This window comes from Moschus berezovskii, chromosome 7, assembly GCF_049115385.1.
Source record: "Moschus berezovskii isolate FMDL1 chromosome 7, NW_MosBer_1.0, whole genome shotgun sequence".
In the NCBI taxonomy this organism is placed as follows: Eukaryota; Metazoa; Chordata; class Mammalia; order Artiodactyla; family Moschidae; genus Moschus; species Moschus berezovskii.
Genome location: NC_142466.1, coordinates 46,833,172 through 46,856,777, shown reverse-complemented (window position 1 = coordinate 46,856,777; position 23,606 = coordinate 46,833,172). Strand labels below are relative to the sequence as shown.

Genomic DNA, 23,606 nt, shown 5'->3' with positions numbered 1-23,606 from the left:
TTATTGTGTCCATCTTTCCATGAAATGCTCCCTTGGTATCTCTGATTTTCTTGAAGAGATCTTTAGTCTTTTCCATTCTATTGTTTTCCTCTATTTCTTTGCATTGATCACTGAGGAAGGCTTTCTTATCTCTCCTTGCTATTCTTTGGAACTCTGCATTCAGATGGGTGTATCTTTCCTTTTCTCCTTTGCCTTTAGCTTCTTGTCTTTTTATAGCTATTTGTAAGGCCTCCTCAGACAACCATTTTGTCTTTTTATAATTCTTCTTGGAGATGGTTTTGATTGCCACCTCCCGTACAATGTTACGAACCTCCATCCATAGTGCTTCAGGCACTCTATCAGATCTAATACCTTGAATCTATTTGTCATTTCCACTGTATAATCAAAAGGGGTTTGATTTAGGTCTTACTGAGTGATCAAGTGGTTTTCCCTACTTTCTTCAATTTAAGTCTGAATTTGACAATAAGGAGTTCATGATCTGAGCCATAGTCAGCTCCTGGTCTTGTTTTTGCTGACTGTATAGAGCTTCTCCATCTTCAGCTGCAAAGAATATAATCAATCTGATTTCTGTATTGATCATCTGGTGATGTCCATGTGTAGAGTCGTCTCTTGTGTTGTTGGAAGAGAGTGTTTGCTATGACCAGTGCATTCTCTTGCTGTAACTGTTAGCCTTTGCCTTGCTTCATTTTCTACTCCAAAACCAAACTTGCTCGCTACTTGCCTATTACAGGTGTCTCTTGCTGCTTTTGCATTCCAGTCCCCTATGATGAAAAGGATATCTGTTTTTGGTGTTAGTTCTAGAAGGTCTTGTAGGTCATCATAGAACCGTTCAATTCCAGCTTCTTTGGCATTAGTGGTTGGGGCATAGGCATGGATTACTGTGATACTGAATGGTTTGCCTTGGAAATGAATAGACTGTCAAGGGGATGTCTTAACCCAGCAATTCTTGATGTATGATCAAGACCCTTTAGGAACTCTGCAAGGTCAAAACTGTTCTCCGAACAGTAAGACATACTCTGTCTTTTTCATTCTCATTCTCTTATGACTATATAACAGAGTTCTCCAAAAGCTATATGACATGTCATGATGTCACCACTCTGATGGCTAATGGAATGTGTGCTTGTATATTCTTGTGGGTTATAAATTCCTCAAGTTTAATATCTAATGCTAATTGTTGATAGATATCATTCACATATAGAAAAGCTCAGTGTGGCTTTCAATAATACTTAGCACAAAAGGGTCCTGAAATCTAAATGTCTGAGATCCCCTGCCTTAACCTCACTGTTTCAGAGAGAACTGGCTCTCCTCCTTGCTGACATGCAATCCTGTAAAGGAACTGTTGCCTCTCCTGATCTCCATCAATTCCCTGCTGCATTGTATCCTGAGAAAAAGCGAGTCTTATTTGTTAGCTATCTGTGGTGCCTTTTCAAGTAGATCCCACCAAGACAAGGTGTGCTCTGCTTTTCCAACAGCCACAACCAGAGCACACTCAGTGGTGACACTCCTCAGGGCAGTCTCCCCAGTCCCTCCTAGGGAAACTGAAACAGAAGGCATCTCTGCTGATGACTCTGCTCATGGGAACCCCCTCCCTGGAAACTCCCAGTGACAGGGTACCTGAGAGTTAGGCCCCGAGTTTCCAGACAAACGTGTGATTCCTCAGAATGAAAGAAGACTTAGAGGTAGGATGCATTCATTCCCATGGGAAACTACACAGGAGTAACAAGAAAATCGAATACCTCTTCTCACTGGAAATGGAAAGTTTGAAAAGTTAGGTTTTCTTCTAGACTTCTGGGAATGATGCTGTGAACTGTTCTCACCAAAGGGCTTTGCACTGTCCACCTGAAAGGAAAGGAATGAGACTTGAACCCACTGAAGCTTGTATTACCCTCCCCTTATTCCCTGTAATACCTTTCTCCCCTTCAGTCACAGTCACGCAGGTGAGAAAAGAGAAGGTTGGGAACAGATTAAATCATAGCCTCCAAGTATATAAAATGTTACAGCCAACAGGGAAACCTGTTTGTCCCTACTTTCACTGAGGTTAGAACACAAAGATGTGGGCTAATATGACACAGATCACATTCTAACCACTGGTAAGGCCAGTAAAGAGCAAGTGGAGTTTGTTTCACATTCTTTTAAAACAGGATAGCTTCACATTCCTAAATACTCTGAGCAGTACTGGCCTAGGTGGGGTCCTCCCTGAAGACAAGGAATTTTCATAAGGTGATCTTTCAGCCTTCCACATCCCCTTTCAGTCTGAGTGTCTATATCCTTGAAAAAAAGAACAGTAGTGACTGTATTATTTTAGTTAAGTTGACCACATTTTCCTACATTCGACAACATGATCTGGCAACAGGTCAAAATACTTGAAATAGAGACTCTTCCAGAATGTCTATGACATACAGTTGCTTAATTTTCTTTGTAAAAAAACTTGTTTTTTTTTTATTTTTTTAATGTCAAGAAGTCATGTTATACTATTATTCTTCATTCTACTTCAAGAAATAATTTGACTAGAATTTACAATCTTGACAACATTGGGTCCTCTACATTTTAATTTTTCTACTTACACATCAGATATCATCAGGAAATCTGGCTAAATAAAAGAGTTAATATCTATAAGCCCTTAGCAAAGAGCCTGGCACATAGTAAAGACTGTATATGAATTTGTTAAATGAAAGTATCATGTAAATTTTAATTCCCTAAGAAAACTTCCAACATTTTAAGGTTATTTAGCTCATAATGGCATATACTAAAATTGTGTATTTTATTAAATTATATATCAAATGGAATAAATCAGACCTAATATACTCAGTTTAACAATATTTGTATGAAACTGTTTAGAGTGCTAAATTTTGCCAGACATTTTTACAGGTTACCTGAAGAAAACAGCTATCCTGTATTTTCTAGCCAAACAACATCTCTGTTCTACCTATAAACCAATGCTATAACCAGTCATCTGAAAAGCACCTTGACTTTGGGATTTACCATGCTTCATTTCTTGTGTCTAATATACAAAGATCACACAGGTAATTCTGAGTCAAATTATCAACTTGACAATAATATCAATTGTCAAAATTCTGGAGAATAAATCATGAACTACAATGTGGAACAGAGTTCATGAAAAATAGGAACTATATTCATTGAAAAGTTGCAGGATATAAAATTAACACACAGAAATCCCTTGCATTCCTATACACTAACAATGAAAGAAAAGAAAGAGAAATTAAGGAAACAATTCCATTCACCATTGCAATGAAAAGAATAAAATACATATGAATAAATCTACCTAAAGAAACAAAAGACCTATACATAGAAAACTATAAAACATTGGTGAAAGAAATCAAAGGTGACACAAATAGATGGAGAAATATACCATGTTTATGGATCAGAAGAATCAATACAGTGAAAATGAGTATACTACCCAAAGCAACCTATAGATTCATTGCAATCCCTATCAAGCTACCAATAGTACTTTTCAGAGAACTAGAACAAATAATTTCACAATTTGTATGGAAATACAAAAAACCTCATATAGCCAAAGAAATCTTGAGAAAGAAGAATGGAACTGAAGGAATCAACCTGCCTGACTTCAGACTATACTGCCTGCCTGTAGACTATACTACAAAGCTACAGTCATCGAGACAGTATGGTACTGGCACAAAGACAGAAAAATAGATCAATGGAACAAAATAGAAAGCCCAGAGATAAATCCATGCACCTATGGATACCTTATCTTTGACAAAGAAGGCAAGAATATACAATGAAGAAAAGACAATCTCTTTAACAAGTGGTCCTGGGAAAACTGGTCAACCACTTGTAAAAGAATGAAGCTAGAACACTTTCTAACACCATACACAAAAATAAACTCAAAATGGATTAAAGATCTAAATGTAAGACCAGAAACTATAAAACTACTAGAGGAAAACATAGACAAAAAACTCTCTGACATAAATCACAGCAGGATCCTCTATGACCCACCTCCCAGAGTAATGGAAATAAAAGCAAAAATAAACAAATGGGACCTAATTAAAGTTAAAGGCTTTTGCACAATGAGGGAAACTATAAGCAACGTGAAAAGACAGCCTTCAGAATGGGAGAAAATAATAGCAACGAAGCAACTGACAAAGAATTAATCTCAAATATATACAAGCAGTTCCTGCAGCTCAATTCCAGAAAAATAAATGACCCAGATAAAAAATGGCCAAAGAGCTAAACAGACATTTCTCCAAAGACATACAGATGGTTAACAAACGTTTGAAAAGATGCTCAATATCACTCATTATCAGAGAAATGTAAATCAAAACCACAATGAGGTACCATCTCACGCCGGTCAGAATGGCTGCTATCAGAAAGTCTACAAACAATAAATCCTGGAGAGAGCGCGGAGAGAAGAAAACCCTCTTACACTGTTGGTGGGAATGTAAACTAGTACAGCCACTATGGAGAACAGTGTGGAGATTCCTTTAAAAAATGGAAGTAGAACTGCCATCAGTTCAGTTCAGTTCAGTTCAGTTGCTCAGTCGTGTCCGACTCTTTGTGACCCAATGAATCACAGCACGCCAGGCCTCCCTGTCCATCACCAACTCCCAGAGTTCACTCAAACTCATGTCCACGGAGTCAGTGATGTCTTCCAGCCATCTCATTCTCTGTTATCCCCTTAATCTTTCCCAACATCAGAGTCTTTTCCAGTGAGTCAACTCTTCGCATGAAGTGGCCAAAGTATTGGAGTTTCACCTTTAGCATCAGTCCTTCCAATGAACACCCAGGACTCATCTCCTTTAGAATGGACTGGTTGGATCTCCTTGCAGTCCAAGGGACTCTCAAGAGTCTTCTCCAACACCACAGTTCAAAAGCATCAATTCTTTGGCGATCAGCTTTCTTCACAGTCCAACTCTCACATCCATATATGACCACTGGAAAAACCATAGCGTTGACTAGACGGACCTTGGTTGGCAAAGTAATGTCTCTGCTTTTTAATATGCTGTCTAGGTTGGTCATAACTTTCCTTCCAAGGAGTAAGCATCTTTCAATTTCATGGCTGCAATCAGCATCCGCAGTGATTTTGGAGCCCCCAAAAATAGTCTGACATTGTTTCCACTGTTTTCCCATCTATTGCCCATGAAGTGATAGGACCAGACGCCATGATCTTAGTTTTCTGAATGTTGAGCTTCAAGCCAACCTTTTCACTCTCCTCTTTCACTTTCATCAAGAGGCTTTTTAGTTCTTCTTCACTTTCTGCCATAAGGGTGGTGTCATCTGCATATGTGAGGTTATTGATATTTCTCCCGGCAACCTTGATTCCAGCTTGTGCTTCTCCCAGCCCAGCGTTTCTCATGATGTACCCTGCATATAAGTTAAATAAGCAGGGTGACAATATACAACCTTGACGTACTCCTTTTCCTATTTGGAACCAGTTTGTTGTTCCATGTCCAGTTCTAACTGTTGCATCCTGACCCACATACAGGTTTCTCAAGAGGCAGGTCAGGTGGTCTGGTATTCCCATCTCTTTAGAATTTTCCAGTTTATTGTAATCCACAGAGTCAAAGGCTTTGGCATAGTCAATAAAGCAGAAATAGATGTTTCTCTGGAATTCTCTTGCTTTTTCCATGACCCAGCGGATGTTGGCAATTTGATCTCTGGTTCTTCTGCCTTTTCTAAAACCTGCTTGAACATCTGGAAGTTCACGGTTCACATATTGCTGAAGCCTGGCTTGGAGAATTTTGAGCATGACTTTACTAGTGTGTGAGATGAGTGCAATTATGCAGTAGTTTAAGCATTCTTTGGCATTGCCTTTATTTGGGATTAGAATGAAAACTGACCTTTTCCAGTCCTGTGGCCACTGCTGAGTTTTCCAAATTTGCTGGCATATTGAGTGCAGCACTTTCACAGCGTCATCTTTCAGGATTTGAAACAGCTCAACTGGAATTCCATCACCTCCACTAGCTTTGTTCATAGGGATGCTTTCTAAGGCCCACTTGACTTCACATTCCAAGATGTCTGGCTGTAGGTGAGTGATCACATCATCATGATTATCTTGTTCGTGAAGATCTTTTTTCTACAGTTCTGTGTACTCTTGCCACCTCTTCTTAATATCTTCTGCTTCTGTTAGGTCCATACCATTTCTGTCCTTTATCGAGCCCATCTTTGCATGAAATATTCCCTTGGTATCTCTAATTTTCTTGAAGAGATCTCTTGTCTTTCCTATTCTGTTGTTTACCTCTATTTCTTGCACTGATCACTGAGGAAGGCTTTCTTATGTCTCCTTGCTATTCTTTGGAACTCTGCATTCAGATGCTTATATATCTTCTTTTCTCCTTTGCTTTTCGCTTCTCTTCTTTTCACAGCTATTTGTAAGGCCTCCTCAGACAGCCATTTTGCTTTTTTTGCATTTCTTTTCCATGGGCATGGTCTTGGTCCCTGTCTCCTGTACAATGTCACAAACCTCCATCCAGAGTTCATCAGGCACTCTATCAGATCTAGTCCCTTAACTCTATTTCTCACTTCCACTGTATAATCATAAGGGATTTGATTTAGGTCATATCTGAATGGTCTAGTGGTTTTCCCTACTTTCTTCAATTTAAGTCTGAATTTGGCAATAAGGAGTTCATGATCTGAGCCACAGTCAGCTCCTGGTCTTGTTTTTGCTAACTGTATAGAGCTTTGGCCGAGAGGAGCTACCCCACATCCGAGGCCAGGGGTGGCGGCCAAGAGGAGCTACTCCATGACCGAGGTCAGGGGCAGCGGCTGAGAGGAGCTACCCCACGCCCGAGGTCAGGGCTGCGGCCAAGAGTAGCAACCCCATGTCCAAGAGGCAGTGGCTGCGCGGGTACAGGAGGGCCAAGAGGAGCTACTCCACGTTCAAGGTCAGGAGGGGTTGCCGTGAGGCAATACCCCTCGTCCAAGGTAAGGTGCAGCGGCTACGCTTTGCTGAAGCAGTCATGAAGAGATACCCCACAACCAAGATAAGAGAAACCCAAATAAAATGGTAGGTATTGCGAGAGGGCATCAGAGGGCAGACACACTGAAATCATAATCACAAAAAACTAGTCTATTTGATCACACGGACCACAGCCTTGTCTAATTCAATGAAACTAAGCCATGCCGTGTGGGGCCACCCAAGACAGGCGGGTCCTGGTGGAGAGGTCTGACAGAACGTGGTCCACTGGAGAAGGGAATGGCAAACCACTTCAGTATACTTGCCATGAGAACCCCATGAACAGTATCAAAAGGTAAAATGATAGGATACTGAATGAGGAATTCTCCAGGTCGGGAGGTGCCCAATATGCTCCTGGAGATCAGTGGAGAAATAACTCCAGAAAGAATGAAGGGATGGAGCCAAAGCAAAAACAATACCCAGTTGTGGATGTGACTGGTGATAGAAGCAGGTGCTGTAAAGAGCAATATTGCATAGGAACCTGGAATGTTAGGTCCATGAATCAAGGCAAATTGGAAGTGGTCAAACAGGAATGGCAAGAGTGAACATAGACATTCTAGGAATCAGTGAATTAAAATGGACTTGAATGGGTGAATTTAACCCAGATGACCATTATATCTACTACTGTGTGCAGGAATCCCTTAGAAGAAATGGAGTAACCATCATAGTCAACAAAAGAGTCTGAAATGCAGTACTTGGATGCAATCTCAAAAACAACAGAATGATCTCTGTTCGTTTCCAAGGCAAACCATTCAATATTACAGTAATCCAAGCCTATGCCCCAAACAGTAATGCTGAAGAAGCTGAACGGTTCTATGAAGACCTACAAGACCTTTTAGAACTAACACCCAAAAAGATGTCCTTTTCATTATAGGGGACTGGAATACAAAAGTAGGATGTCAAGAAACACCTGGAATAACAGGCAAATTTGGCCTTGGATCACGGAATGAAGCAGGGCAAAGGCTAATAGAGTTTTGCTAAGAGAATGCACTGGTCATAGCAAACACCCTCTTTCAACAACACAAGAGAAGACTCTACACATGGACATCACCAGAAGGTCAACACCGAAATCAGATTGATTATATTCTTTGCAGCCAAAGAACTGCCATACAACCCAGCAATCCCACTGGTAGGCATACACACCGAGAAAACCAGAATTGAAAGAGACACGTGTACCCCAATGTTCATTGCAGCACTGTTTATAATAGCGAGGACATGGAAGCAACCTAGATGTCCATCGGCAGATAAATGGATAAGAAAGCTGTGGTACATATACACAGTGGAATATTACTCAGCTATTAAAAAGAATGCATTTGAATCAGTTCTAATGAGGTGGATGAAACTGGAGCCTATTATACAGAGTGAAGTAAGTCAGTAAGAAAAACACCAGTACAGTATACTAACACATATATATGAAATTTAGGAAGATGGTAACAATGACCCTATATGCAAGACAGCAAACGAGACACAAATGTAAAAAACAGACTTTTGGACTCTGTGGGAGAAGGCAAGGGTGGGATGATTTGAGAGAATAGCATTGAAACATGTATATTATCATATGTAAATAGATAGCCAGACCAGGTTCGATGCATGAGACAGGGTGCTCAGGGCTGGTGCACTGGGATGACCTGAGGGATAGGATGGGGAGGGACGTGGGAGGGGGTTTCAGGATGGGGAACACGTGTATACCAACGGCTGATTCATTTCAAGGTATGGCAAAAACCACTACAATATTGTAATTAGCCTCCAATTAAAATAAATTAAAAAAAAAGAAAAACAGGAACTAATACTAGAAGTGTTTTTATTTAACTGAAAAGAAATGAATCTGCATATACAGTATAATTACAACTTTGTGGCAAAAAATAAGGTCTTATGAATATCAAAATAAGTCAAAAGAAAATGTATAAAATTAAACAATAATTTTATTATTCTAATGAACCAATGGGTAATTTTTTTTCTTGAACTTTTCTGTAGTTTCCTTTACTTTTATAGTAGTTAAAAAAAAATTAAGACTATGAAAACAAGCGTGATTAAATTTGCCCACTACTTCCTGATGGCTAAATCTAATATAACTTTAATTAAGGACTTTGACTATGGCATATCATTGCTTCTTCCTGCAGCCACATGTTTCCTACTCTTAAAGTGTGGCCCAGTGAATTCCCTGATGGTCCAGGGGTAAAGAATCCACCTTGCAGTGCAGGGGACACAGGTTTGATCCCTGGTTAGGGAACTAAGATCCCACATGCCATGGAGCGACTAAGCCCGTGCACTGCAGCTAGAGAGTCCGTGCACCACAATGAAAAGATCCCTCATGACTCAACAAAGAGCTCGCATGCCACAACCAAGACTAGAGGCAGCCAAATAAATAAATACATATTTTTAAAAGCTGGCCATGGAACAATGATCTTACTATGAAAACTCAAACAGTTTTCTTAAAACTGATGAGGCTTTAGTTTCAGATTTGTACAGAGTATGTGCCAGCCTTTGATATGAATCTTCTACTACTGTCAGTTCATTGATCTTTCTGGATAGTGGCAAGTTGTCATATGCAAATAACACTATTAATAATTAAATTTATTTTTAATTCTAAAATTAAAAATAGGGATAGCAGACATTTACTCAGGAAGTCCTCTGTACAAGACATTTTTATAGGAGTTTCCTGACAATAACTCTAGGAAATGAACATAATTTAATCATAATTATTATTAAATTCGAATTTCCTCTATTTATTTACTTACACATCTGTTATCATGGTCCAACCTTCCTTTTTTCCACCCTCATTCACACCCTCACCATTCCAAAGGACTCTGAAAAATAATTTTAGGCTCACGTGTCTTACTACAAATGGAGGTTTGCTTTCTCCAGGTATTTTGAAAGTATATCCAAGGTTCAGCTGAGCTGGCTGGTCCTGGAAGAAACGCCTGGTGCAATATGGAGAAAGTGGCCGGGACTGCATGCTTGGGGGCACTCTGTCAAGATTACTCTCCCTTTGTTTCATCTTTACACAACTCAAGGGGAATTTTGGTCCATTTGATGTAGATAAAGGCCTTCGTGACTTACATCTTTCTTCCTGAAACCCAAAGAAGAGACAATATTTTTAAAGAAGAAAGCTCAATCAGAATATAACTGTATTTAATTGAACTAAGGTAGAAGATTTAACATCTCAGATTTATAAAACGTGAACTCAGGGAAGGGCATTTTAAAATTTTTCTTCAGGTCAGCTTAGTATCACTAGTAGATTTAAACTATTAACAGCAAGATTTGTGACTTCCCTGGTGGTCCAGTGGTTAAGGATCCAGCTGCCAATGCAGGGGACATGGGTTTGACCCCTGGTCCAGGAAGATCCCACATCTATGGAACAACTAAGCCCATGCACAACTACTGAGCCCAAATGCCCCAGAGCCCATGCTCTGCAGCAAGAGAAGCCACCACAATGAGAATTGATATGTACCAACCAAGATTCAGTGCAGCCAAAATGTAATGAAATTAGAAAATAATTTAATGAAATTTAAACAGTGAGATTCATTTGTATTATGAGAGAGCTGGAAAGTATCAGACACTTCCATGCCCCATCAGATGATTGACAGATGCACAAATACAGCGAGAGAGGGAGACAGAGAATTTGGCATATACTTGGGTTCAGCGATTTCACCTCAAGCAGTTTATTTTAAGGAAAAAGTATCACTGTATGTATAGCTATGGAAATTTTTAGAACAATTCAAAACTTAGAAGCCAGCTATACTGGTGAGTAAGCACTGTTCTCTCAGCTCCAAACCCACCTTTCTATACTCAATTTTATGATAAACTGAACCTGCTGCTATGCAATTCCCTTCTGTTTTCCTAGCTGTTCTGTTAGGCTCCACCACTAGATGGCACTAAAGGAAGACTGCAAGACTAGAGAAGGAGGAAGGGACCGGGAAGTTCACACAGGAAGATTTCTACATTAAGATATTAAAACAAGATTAACAAAATGGAATGGAAGAAAAAGAGCAACAAACTGAAAAGTCACTGTGCACATTTAAAAAGACTGGAGAAAACAGTGAGTAAATAAGGAGAGACTAAAAAGAAGCTATTGCCTTCCTGAAAAATAATCACTGGTTTTCCATCGATGAGTTACAGTGCCCAGGGGATTGACAGATTTGCACAGATTAGTGACCCTGCTTCTTCAGTACCCCTAAATCCAAAGCCCACATTTTCAAGGTTTATTCTAGGACCCCATGTGAGGCCTACAAACTATATTCATTAATTCTCTGTATCATTTTAGAAAGGATTTTGCATAGGTGCAAAATTATGGACAATGGGGTAAAAGAAAAACAGAAAGAAATGAGTGTGAAGGGGAAATCAGGGCTGAACAAGCAAAATGAAGGTAGTGCTCAAGAAAGCCCCACGACCCTCACTGTTATCAAAAAAAAAAAAAAAAAGAACCCTCACTGTTACCAAAGGGGTGGCCCCAAATACAACTCTGAGCTTCAGTCTCAGCACAAGAAAGAAGGAAACACTGCTGTTGATAAAATCAAGAGTAAATGTCATGAAACGACAACAACAAAAACTGACCAGACTACACCTCAAGCTTGTCATTGTAGCTTCTGGACCACGCTGTTCCACCAACTATGCCATGATGAATACACGCCAAACATCATCACTCTAATGTGACAGGCTAAACAAGAAATTTGACTATGTAAATTAAAAGCAGCAATAAGTCTCCAGGTTTCTGTCCAGTTGCATCTAAACTTGGTAAACCAAACTGAGGTTGAAATTCTTTAAATTTGTAGAGAAAATTCCTGACATTTCTATCTCTGGATTCTTTATTATACTTACAAAAAATCTGTTTCTATGCAGGAACACACGTTCTCTGATAGCTGTCCTTGTAGAAAACTCTATTTTAGGAGCAATGCCCTGAAAATAAAAAAAACAAATAAAAATATTGGAAAGAAGGTCTTTACTCATCCTATCCTAATGTGAAATTATCCAAGAACCTAAATGCTCTTTTGTGTAGCCGGCATAATCTACACACATTGTCTAAAATATATACATAACAAATATAAATATATATATATATAATGGAATATTATTCAGCCTTTAAAGAGAAGGAAATCCTGCCATTCGTGACAACACAGAAGAAACTAGAGGACACTATACTAAATGAAATAAGCCAGATACAAAAAGATAAACACTGCATATTTCACTTATATGTGGAATCTGAAATAGTCAAACTCAAAGAAACAGCTAATAGAATGCTGGTTTCCAAGAGCTGGAGGATGAGGGAAAAGGGGAAAAGTTAAGTCAAAGGATATAAAATTTCAGTTAGGCAAAATGAATACGTTCTAGAAATGGAATGTACAACAATGTGACATAGTTAACTATACCATTTATGAAACACTTGTATTGGGGTATAGTTGCTTTGGGCTTCCCTGGTTGCTCAGTGGTAAAGAATCCATCTGCAACGCCAAATATGCAGGAGACCGGATTCAATCTCTGGGTGGGAAAAATTTAGAAAAGAGCTAACACCTATTCTACTCAAACTCTTCCAGAAAATTGCTGACGAAGGGAAACTTCCAAACTCATTCTATGAGGCCACCATCACCCTAATCCCAAAACCTGGTAAAGATCCCACAAAAAAAGAAAACTACAGGCCAATATCACTGATGAACATAAATGCAAAAATCCTTAACAAAATTCTAGCAATCAGGATCCAACAATACATTAAGAAGATCATACATCATGACCAAGTGGGCTTTATCCCAGGAATGCAAGGATTCTTCAATATCCACAAATCAATGTAATACACCACATTAACAAACTGAAAAATAAAAATCATATGATTATCTCAATAGATGCAGAGAAAGCCTTCAACAAAACTCAACATCCATTTATGATAAAAACCCTCCAGAAAGTGGGAATAGAAGGGACATACCTCAACATAATAAAAGCTATATATGACAAAACCACAGCAAACATTGTCCTCAATGGTGAAAAACTGAAAGCATTTCCCCTAAAGTCAGGAACAAGACAAGGGTGCCCACTCTCACCACTACTATTCAACATAGTTCTGGAAGTTTTGGCTACAGCAATCAGAGCAGAAAAAGACATAAAAGGAATACAAATTGGAAAAGAAGAAGTAAAACTTTCACTGTTCGCTGATGACATGATCCTCTACATAGAAAACCCTAAAGCCTCTACCAGAAAACTACTAGAGCTAATCAATGATTACAGTAAAGTTGCAGGATATAAAATCAACACACAGAAATCTCTTGCATTCCTATACACTAATAATGAGAAAATAGAAAGAGAAATTAAGGAAACTATTCCATTCACTGTTGCAATGAAAAGAATTAAATACTTAGGAATATATCTACCTAAGGAAACAAAAGACTTGTACATAGAAAACTATAAAACACTGGTGAAAGTAATCAAAGAGGACACTAATAGATGGAGAAATATTCCGTGTTCATGGATTGGAAGAATAAATATTGTGAAAATGAGTATACTCAGTTCAGTTCAGTTCAGTTCAGTCGCTCAGTCGTGTCCGACTCTTGCGACCCCATGAATCACAGCACGCCAGGCCTCCCTGTCCATCACCAACTCCCGGAGTTCACTCAAACTCATGTCCATCGAGTCGGTGATGCCATCCAGCCATCTCATTCTCTGTCTTCCCCATCTCCTCCCACCCCCAATCCCTCCCAGCATCAGACTCTTTTCCAGTGAGTCAACTCGTCGCATGAGGTGGTCAAAGTATTGGAGTTTCAGCTTCAGCATCAGTCCTTCCAATAAACACCCAGGACTGATCTCCTTTAGAATGGACTGGTTGGATCTCCTTGCAGTACAAGGGACACTCAAGAGTCTTCTCCAGCACCACAGTTCAAAAGCATCAATTCTTCGGCAATCAGCTTTCTTCACAGTCCAACTCTCACATCCATACATGACCACGGGAAAAACCATAGCCTTGACTAGACGGACCTTTGTTGGCAAAGTAATGTCTCTGCTTTTTAATATGCTATCTAGGTTGGTCATAACTTTCCTTCCAAGGAGTAAGCGTCTTTTAATTTCCTGGCTGCAATCAGCATCTGCAGTGATTTTGGAGCCCAAAAAATAAAGTCTGACACTGTTTCCACTGTTTCCCCATCTATTTCCCATGAAGTGATGTGACCAGATGCCAACCCAAAGTAATTTATACATTCAATGCAATCCCTATCAAGCTACCAAAGATATTTTTCACAGAACTAGAACAAATAATCTCACAATTTATATGGAAATACAAAAAACCTCGAATAGCCAAAGCAATCTTGAGAAAGAAGAAGGGAACTGGGGGAATCAACCTGTCGGACTTCAGGCTCTACTACAAAGCCACAGTCATCAAGACAGTATGTTACTGGCATAAAGACAGAAATATAGATCAATGGAACAAAATAGAAAGCCCAGAGATAAATCCATGCACCTATGGACACCTTATCTTTGACAAAGGAGGCAAGAATATAAAATGGAGAAAAGACAGTCTCTTTAACAAGTGGTGCTGGAAAAACTGGTCAGCCACTTGTAAAAGAATGAAACTAGAACACTCCCTAAACCATACACCAAAATAAACTCAAAATGGATTAGAGAGCTAAATGTAAGACCAGAAACTATAAAACTTCTAGAGGAGAACATAGGCGAAACACTCTCTGACATAAATCACAGCAGGATCCTCCAAAACCCACCCCCCAGAATATTGGAAATAAAAGCAAAAATAAACAAATGGGACCTAATTAAAATTAAAAGCTTCTACACAGCAAAGGAAACTATAAGCAAGGTGAAAAGACAGCCTTCAGAATGGGAGAAAATAATAGCAAATGAAGCAACTGACAAAGAATTAATCTCCAAAATATACAAGCAGCTCCTGCAGCTCAATTCCAGAAAAATAAACGACCCAATCAAAAAATGGGCCAAAGAACTAAACAGACATTTCTCCAAAGAAGACATAAAGATGGCTAACAAACACATGAAAAAATGCTCAACACCCCTCATAATCAGAGAAATGCAAATCAAAACCACAATGAGATACCATTTCACACCAGTCAGAATGGCTGCTATCCAAAAGTCTACATGCAATAAATGCTGGAGAGGGTGTGGAGAGAAGGGAACCCTCTTACACTGTTGGTGGGAATGCAAAACTAGTACAGCCACTATGGAGAACAGTGTGGAGATTCCTCAGAAAACTGGAAATAGAACTGCCATATGACCCAGCAATCGCACTCCTGGGCATACACACCGAGGAAACCAGAATTGAAAGAGACACATGTACTCCAATGTTCATTGCAGCACTGTTTATAATAACAAGGACATGGAAGCAACCTAGATGTCCATCTGCAGGCAAATGGATAAGAAAGCTTTGGTACATATACACAATGGAGTATTTTTCAGCCATCAAAAAGAATGCATTTGAATCAGTTCTAATGAGGTGGATGAAACTGGAGCCTATTATACAGAGTGAAATAAGCCAGAAAGAAAAACATCAATACAGTATACTAACGCATATATATGGAATTTAGAAAGATGGTAACCTTAACCCTGTATACGAGACAGCAAAAGAGACATAGGTGTATAGAACAGTCTTTGGGACTCTGTGGGAGAGGGTGAAGGTGGGATGATTTGGGAGAATGGCATTGAAGCATGTATATTATAATATGTGAAATGAATCACCAGTCCAGGTTCGATGCATGATACAGGATGCTTGGGGGTGGTGCATGGGGATGACCTGGAGGGAGGATATGGGGAGGAGGGAGGTGGGAGGGAGGTTCAAGAAGGGGAACACATGTACACCCGGGGTGGATTCATGTCAGTGTATGCAAAACCAACCAATATATTAATGTAAAGTAATTAGCCTCCAATAAAAAAAAAAAGGTGAAGAAAAAAAAAAAATCTCTGGGTGGGGAAGATCCCCTAGAGAAGGAATTTGCAACCTACTCCAGTATTATTGCCCAGGGAATCCTATGGACAGAGGAGCCTAAAGGGCTACAGTCCATGGGGTTGCAAAGAGTCGGACACCACTGAGTGACTAACACACACACATACATATATTACCTCATTTAACCCTCACAATAACCCTATAAAGGAAGATCTATTATCAGTCCCATTTTACAGAGGAGGAAACTAAGGTACACGGAGATTAGGTAATTTACCCAAAATCACACAGCCATTGAGTGACAAAACTGGGCTTGAACCCAGAGAACCTGAGTCTGTACTTAACCACTCTACATGAAGTTCCATTTAGCCCAGAAAGGAGGAGGAGGGTCCCCTACCAGTAAGGAATCCACAGTCTGTAATACAACCTTGTTCACCTATTTAACCTCAACTCCTGGAGGTGACTTACAGAAAATAAGGAGGGATGTATTTTCTTTTTCATAGAAGTACTCATTTTAGCAAAACCGTTTAGAGCTGAAATTTACAGGCTATATCCTGTGCAATCCCCTTAGCAATGGGATGGTGGTAACGATGGTTAGGTCAATAACTGGATTTAACAGTAGGATTTTTTTAGAATCACTAAGGAAAAATTTATAAAGGGTACTCAGACTACCTAAACACTAAGGAAAAATTAAAATTATTATCTAAAAATTAATAATTAAAAACAATATTCTTACTGCCTAATTTAAAATTCAGTCTTTACCTAACAACCACCACCAAAAAACACAGTTATAATCTCCCCTCGATATTCTTGACCTCAGCAGGAAAAGGAGGAAAAAAAGGCTGTTAGGGTAACAAGTGAAATGAAAAAATATATGAAAGTACAAAGAAAAAGTCACGTTGTACTGGATAAAATAAATCTAATTCTTAATGAACTAATAACAGAAAATAAATGAAGTGAATAATTTGTCTGACCTTCACATGTCATTTATTCTCATGTCCTATAACATTAATGAAAAGAAATTGGCCCCTGGGCTGAAATAAAAATGACAGAATTAGCATAATGCAGTGATTGAGTGCAAATTTCAAAGCACAACAGACCAGTGTGAGAATCCTAGTTTCATTGCTCACCAGTTCTGTGACTCTGAGTACCCTTTATAAATTCTCCATACCAGCTTCCCCATGTCTAAAATGAGGAAACTAATAGTAGCCACCTTGCAGGGTTAAAAAGGACTGAATAAGACAATACATGTAAGGAACTCAACACAGGGTCTGGCATCGTGAGAATGCAATGAATATCAGCCATTAGTAAAACTTCAGCAATTTGTTTTATTTTTCTTTATAGAACATTTGAGAGAAATTGAGCTATCTCTTCACAAATTGTTTAAAATATACTTTGATTAACTTCATTGAAAGAACAGATACTTTACCTCTAATGAATGAAGATCTTCCTCTACAGTGCTAAAGCTCTTTCTCTTATGATTACCTGCATTTATGAATAACTACAAATAAAACTTCCTGTAGGTTCTTCTTCCTAATTATGCCTATAAAGTTAACAGAGACAACATCTGGGAAAATATGAGAGAGTGTCTTTCTTCTTGTTTTGATACTTAGCTGGATATAGCCCAATGTTTGCAAATGGAATTTATTTAATAGAAAACTTGGGCAAATCAAAGTTAACTTAAAGAGTATCTCCCACCTAATTCTACCAGTTTTTAATCCCCTTTCTGCTTCTGAAGAGCAAAATCTCAATAATTCAAAATAATAAAGGCAAGCATCTCACAAGTACCGTGGATATAAGTGATACACAAAGAACACCTCTGAGAAAAAAAAATTATGTCAGTGATATTCACCAGATCTTCAAAGATTATGAAGGGCTTAAAGTTATGGCCATCAGGAATTCTGATTAGGAGAATTTTTTTTTTGACCATGCGGCACAGCTTGCAGGATCTTAGTTCCCAGGGAGAACTTTTGATGAATGCTTGGTGTTTGAAGTATCAGAAGTAGAAGTCCTGTCATCATAAACATCATAGAAACAGGGGTTCTGCATGCCATCTATTATGCACAGAACTCTCAAATGGAGACAATAACACCTCACTAAATTAAAATAATAGCCACTCATAGAGTAGTAACAGAAAAGTTGAGTATTAAATATGTTTTTTATAATTTACAAAGATGTAGCCCTTAAACCAGTGGTCATTCAAGTGACATAAAAGTAGAGAAAACTTTCAGAGTTTCTTCAATGTTAAAAATCATCCCAGATAATAACAAAATTAATATTTTGAACTTGGGTTCAGATAATTCTCCCGAAACAGTAACTGCTATACTAGTAACTGCCATATCTTTTAAGATCCCTCAATAATATCAGTCTGTCACATGTATGTTCATTGCAGCATTGTTTACAATAGCCAGGACATGGAAGCAACCTAGATGTCCATCAACAGATGAATGGATAAAGCAGCTGTGGTATATTTATACAATGGAATATTACTCAGCTATAGAAAGAAATGAATTTGGGTCAGTTCTTGAGGTGGATGAACCTAGAGCCTGTTATACGGAATGAAGTAAATCAGAAAGAGAAAAATATCATATATCAACAAATATATACAGAATCTGGAAAAATGGTACTGATGAACCTATTTGCAGGGCAGAAATAGAGACACAGACATAGAGAAGAGATTTGTGGACACAGCAGGGGAAAGACAGGGTGGGACAGACTGAGAGAGTAGCATTGAAACATATACTTTACCATACATAAAATAGATAGTCAGTGGGAATTTGCTGTACGACATAGGAGCTCAACCTAGTGTTCCGTGACAGTCTAGAAGGGCGGAATGGAGTGGGAGGTGGGACAGAGGTTCAAGAGGGATGGGACAAATGTATACCTATGGCTAATTCAGGTTGATGTATGGCAAAAACCAACACAACACTCTAAAGCAATTATCCTTCAATTAAAAATAAATAAATTTTAAAAATATCAGCCTGTGAACCTCTTGTCAGTTTCCCCTCCATTAAGTGGAGACCATAATATCTGCCTTGGCTGACTTAAGAACTGTTATGAAGAAAATAAAATATCACATGAAAAAAACCAAAGCAAATCCACCTGCCAATGCAGGAGATGCAGATTTGATCCCTGAGTTGAGAAGATCCCCCAGACAAGGAAACAGCAACTCACTCTAGTATTCCTGACTGAATAATCTCATGGACAGAGGAGCACTACAGCCCACAGTATCACAGAGAGTTGGACACAAATGAGCACACACACAGGCAGAACTACTCTATTTTACTGTTATTGTTACTAAAACAATAGCTATGATTAAATAAACTGATGCTACAGCTTTCAGTTAGTCTCCATTAAGAGGAGATGATAAAACAGATATATGGTTACCAAACTTATGGTTACCATAGGGAAAGAGAGGTGAGGGGGAGGTAAATTAAGAGTTTGGGATTAGCAGATACAAACTACTATATATAAAATAAATACCAAGGTCCTAGTATAGCACAGGGAACTATATTCAATATTCTGTAATAAACCATAATGGAAAAGAAAGTAAAAAAGAATATATATTATAATAGTGTATATTATTACATATATATAACTGAATAATAATATATATCATATAAATATATACAACTGAATCACTTTGCTGTACACCAGAAACTAACACATTATAAAGCAACTATACTTAAAAATGTTTAAATTAAAAAAAAAGAGGAGGTGAAAGAAGTAAGCCTTTTATAACTATGTGATAATGTGAATACAGCAGTGACTTAGCCTGGTTAAGCAAGACTCCCACATCTCAGATCAATAGTGGGAATCAGCATCATTTAGTACTTTGAGTGGGCATCTCATCAGGTCTGCTAAAGAGAATAAAGGGCACTAACCAAGATGCTTTTGAACTGTGGTGTTGGAGAAGACTCTTGAGAGTCCCTTGGACTGCAAGGAGATCCAACCAGTCCATCCTAAAGGAGATCAGTCCTGGGTGTTCATTGGAAAGACTGATGCTAAAGCTGAAACTCCAATACTTTGGCCACCTCATGCGAAGAGTCGACTCACTGGAAAAGACTGATGCTGGGAGGGATTGGGGGCAGGAGGAGAAGAGGATGACAGAGAATGAGATAGCTGGATGGCATCACCAACTCGATGGACGTGAGTTTGAGTGAACTCCGGGAGTTGGTAATGAACAGGGAGGCCTGGCGTGCTGCGATTCATGGGGTCGCGGAGAGTCGGACACGACTGAGCGACTGAACTGAACTGAACCAAGATGAAGTGACCTGCCCACAAACAGGTCCTATTAGCAATAAAACATTCAGGTTCCAAGAATCCCTTTCCCAACAGAAGCCCAGCTAGGCACTGGTCACTTACTGGAAAGCCTTCAACTGTCTTCATGAGCACCTCCCTACACATCCCAGGGTGTGAAGGTGTTAGACGTGGCTCAGGGAAGAGAAAGTCCCGTGTGTTTTCTTCATAGTAGGCCAACTCTTGCCACACTACAAATAAAGGAGAAAATGCATGAGTAGACATATAGTCTGCAAATGATGTATCTACATCATTTAAACTAAATAAAAGCTTGGACCATTGATGGCAGAGCCGACACTCAGATAAAAACAGATATTTTGATCACAGCACCTGGTATTCAAGAGGCGAAGTCTTCTACTTTTTATCTCATGCATGATTTTCAAAAGCCTTCCCAAGCATTGATCTAAAGTGTCGCTCCCCAAAATAAAATAAAAAAGAACATCTCTTTCCATCCATCCATCCATCCATTCTTCACTTTGACAAATGTTTTCTAAAGACATACCATGGGCCAGGTCCTAGGGGTAGAACAGGAACAAGGTAGACAATGCTCTGTTCACCCAAAGGTTACAGTGTAGACTAGGGTTCAATAGATTCTGTGGTACAGGAATGTCAGTGTCCCAGTGGCCTAGAGAAGAGCTGTGGCTCTCAGCGGTACTGATACCAACCCCAGAAACATTTTGTAAACCTGTGGGGTAATTTCAAGGGCAGGAACCAGAGGTCAGGGTGTCTTGCAATGTCCAAGACACTCCTGCATGACTTTCAAAACGTCCTACAGACATTCTTTCAGGCAAGAAACCTTTTGACAATTATCTGAGCCTGGAATCTAACTGTTACATATAAACACAAAGCATTTTTCTTTTTGCACAATTTAAAAGTACACTGAATTTTCAGGAATGTAGGTACCATGAAAACTAAGGAACAACTGTATTTTGCTTTGTCTAGATCTTTACCAAGATCCTTTTGGCACTGTGAATACTACAAATACTACAAATTTGAATACTACAAATACTATATACCAAATACTATAACTTGCTCAACATTTACATGTTAGTATACATCTCATTTTATTTTAAATCACTTTTCTTTGAATTCTCCTTTATATTATAGCTGAATATTACACAAATTGTTTGCAGTAGGCTATATAAAGTTGGTTTTATTATCTGTGGGGCTTCCCAGGTGGTGAAGAACCTGCCTGCCATTGCAGGAGACACAAGAGATGCAGATTTGATCCCTGGGTGGGGAAGATCCCCTGGAGGAAGCAATATACTCCAGTATTCTTGCCTAGAAAATCCCAAGGACAGAGGAGCCTATTGGGCTACAATCTATGGGACTGCAGTCAAACACAACTGAAGAGACTTAGCATAGCACATATTACCTATGAATATTATTTCAATATGGTCAAAAGGATAATACAAAATACTCATCACCAAAAGATCATTTCAGGTGCAATATGATTAAGAATCACTGAGCTGAAGGACAGAAGAGCTACCATCTTAGACCCCCTTGCCTACAAAGAAGGTGCTACACAGTGGTTTGGACCAAAAGCACCATCAAAAAAGTAATTGTAGTCAGTGGGAAGCTTTACTGTTTGGTGACTCTTACTTTATTTGTGAGATGAACGCTAATGAGGGTACATTTTGTTATCTCAAATGTACAAAATAATCAACCTTACATAAAACAATCTGATGGCTTAATGTCTTCCTACTTATTCCATTTAATATGAATGTTAGACTCTAATAAGGACCAAAGTGCAAAAAGAATGTATTCTACATTTTTCCTCATATTTTTCTACTCCTCCCTTCAAAAACATGCTCCAGCCACAAAGAACTGATACGTCTTTCCCTTCTCTGCTATGTACTTCCTCAGCTTATGCTATTTCTTATAAAACACTTTCTTCCTTCCCATCCTGTTGAGATATTATTTATCTTTCAAGTTAGTGTCTTACAGTATCTCTAACATACTACAGACTATATAGGCCACCAGGCTTCTTTGTCCATGGGATTCTCCAGGGAAGAATACTGGAGTGGGTTGCCGTTGTCTCTTCCAGGGGATATTCCTGATTCAGGAATCGAACTTGCATCTTATGTCTTCTGCATTGGCAGGTTCTTTACCACTAGCACCACCCTGGGAAGCCCATCTCCAACAAAACAGGTCCAAAAGAGAACTTGATTTTTTCCATAAATAAGCTCTCCCCTACCTTCCTATTAGAGGAACCAGGACTAGTTAATCAAGCCAATACTCCAGGCTCTATTCTTTGTTCCACTCTTTCACTCCTTATAGTCATCCATTAGCCAGTCCTATTGACTACATCTTCAAAATTAATCTAAATTCTATTCCCTTCTATTGTTACAACTACCACCATGGTCTAAACCCCAACCTCCTCTCTCATGGACTGCCACCACAACCTCCTAGCTAGCTAGTCTCCCGGCTTTCATTCTTCCTGTACTCAAATCTATTCTCCACATACCATGACATTATTTCAGATTTTGACTCTGACCTACTTAAAATCTTCCAAGAGGCTTGCTATCACATTAGAATAAATACAAGTATCTCATCCTAGCCTTTAAGACTCTGTATAATAAGACTCTAATAACCTCTCCTACTTCATTTATTACCACTCTCCTTAATGATCCCATAGCATCCCTTCAGCCCTTCTTGCTGTCCCTCAAACACATACATCTACCTTCAATGTTTGTACTGTTGTTTTGACTAGAGGCATGGCCTGCTCCCTCCTAATGAAAGACAATTGTTGCTGTTCAGTCACCCAGCCGGGTCCAACTCTTTGTAACCCCAAGGACTGCAGCACGCCAGGCCTCGCTGTCCCTCAAAATCTCCCAAAGTTTACCCAACTTCATGTTCATTGCATCAGTAATGCCATCCAGCCATCTCATCCTCTGATGCCCTCTTCTCTTTCTACTATCAATCCTTCCCAGCATCAGGGACTTTTCCAATGATGCAGCCATTTGCATTAGTTAGTTCAGTCGCGTCTGACTCTGCGACCCCATGGACTGCAGCATGCCAGGCCTCCCTGTCTATCACCAACTCTTGGAGTTTACTCAAACTTATGTCTATTGATTCGGTGATGCCATCCAACCATCGCATCCTGTGTCCCCTTCTCCTCCTGCCTTCAATCTTTCTCAGCATCAGGGTCTTTTCCAATGAGTCAGTTCTTCAAATCAGGTGGCCAAAGTATTAGAGTTTCACCTTCAACATCAGTCCTACCAATGAATATTCAGGGCTGATTTCCTTCAGGACGGACTGGGTGGATTTCCTTGCTGTCCAAAGGACTCTCAACAGTCCGCTCCAACACCACAGTTCAAAAGCACCAATTCTTTAGTGCTCAGCTTTCTTTATAGTCCAACTCCCACATCCATACATGACTACTGGAAAAACCGTAACTTTGACTATATGGATCTCTGTTGGCAAAGTAACGTCTTGCTTAATATGCTGTTTAGGTTGGTCATAACTTTTCTTACAAGGAGTAAGCCTCTTTTAATT

At 39.2% G+C, this 23,606-nt stretch overlaps 1 protein-coding gene across 7 annotated transcripts in view; it reads right to left on the bottom strand.

Annotated features, from left to right (window-relative positions):
- The window catches only part of SPATA6L (spermatogenesis associated 6 like), a 93,897-nt gene that overhangs the window by 36,280 nt on the left and 34,011 nt on the right, over positions 1 to 23,606 (bottom strand). For 5 of the 7 annotated variants that reach the window (XR_016037810.1, XR_016037811.1, XR_016037813.1 and 2 more), the window contains 4 exons: positions 20,175 to 20,299; positions 11,750 to 11,827; positions 9,762 to 10,001; positions 1,737 to 1,839 (listed from right to left, as the gene is read on the bottom strand). Coding sequence is in view for 1 of the 7 variants with exons in the window: in XM_088837910.1 (XP_088694036.1) it covers positions 1,737 to 1,839; positions 9,762 to 10,001; positions 11,750 to 11,827; positions 20,175 to 20,299 (546 nt within the window). In the remaining 6 variants the exon portion in view is untranslated. The remainder of the gene's footprint in view (positions 1 to 1,736; positions 1,840 to 9,761; positions 10,002 to 11,749; positions 11,828 to 20,174; positions 20,300 to 23,606) is intronic. The other 2 variants (XR_016037812.1, XR_016037815.1) reach the window with 2 other exon arrangements.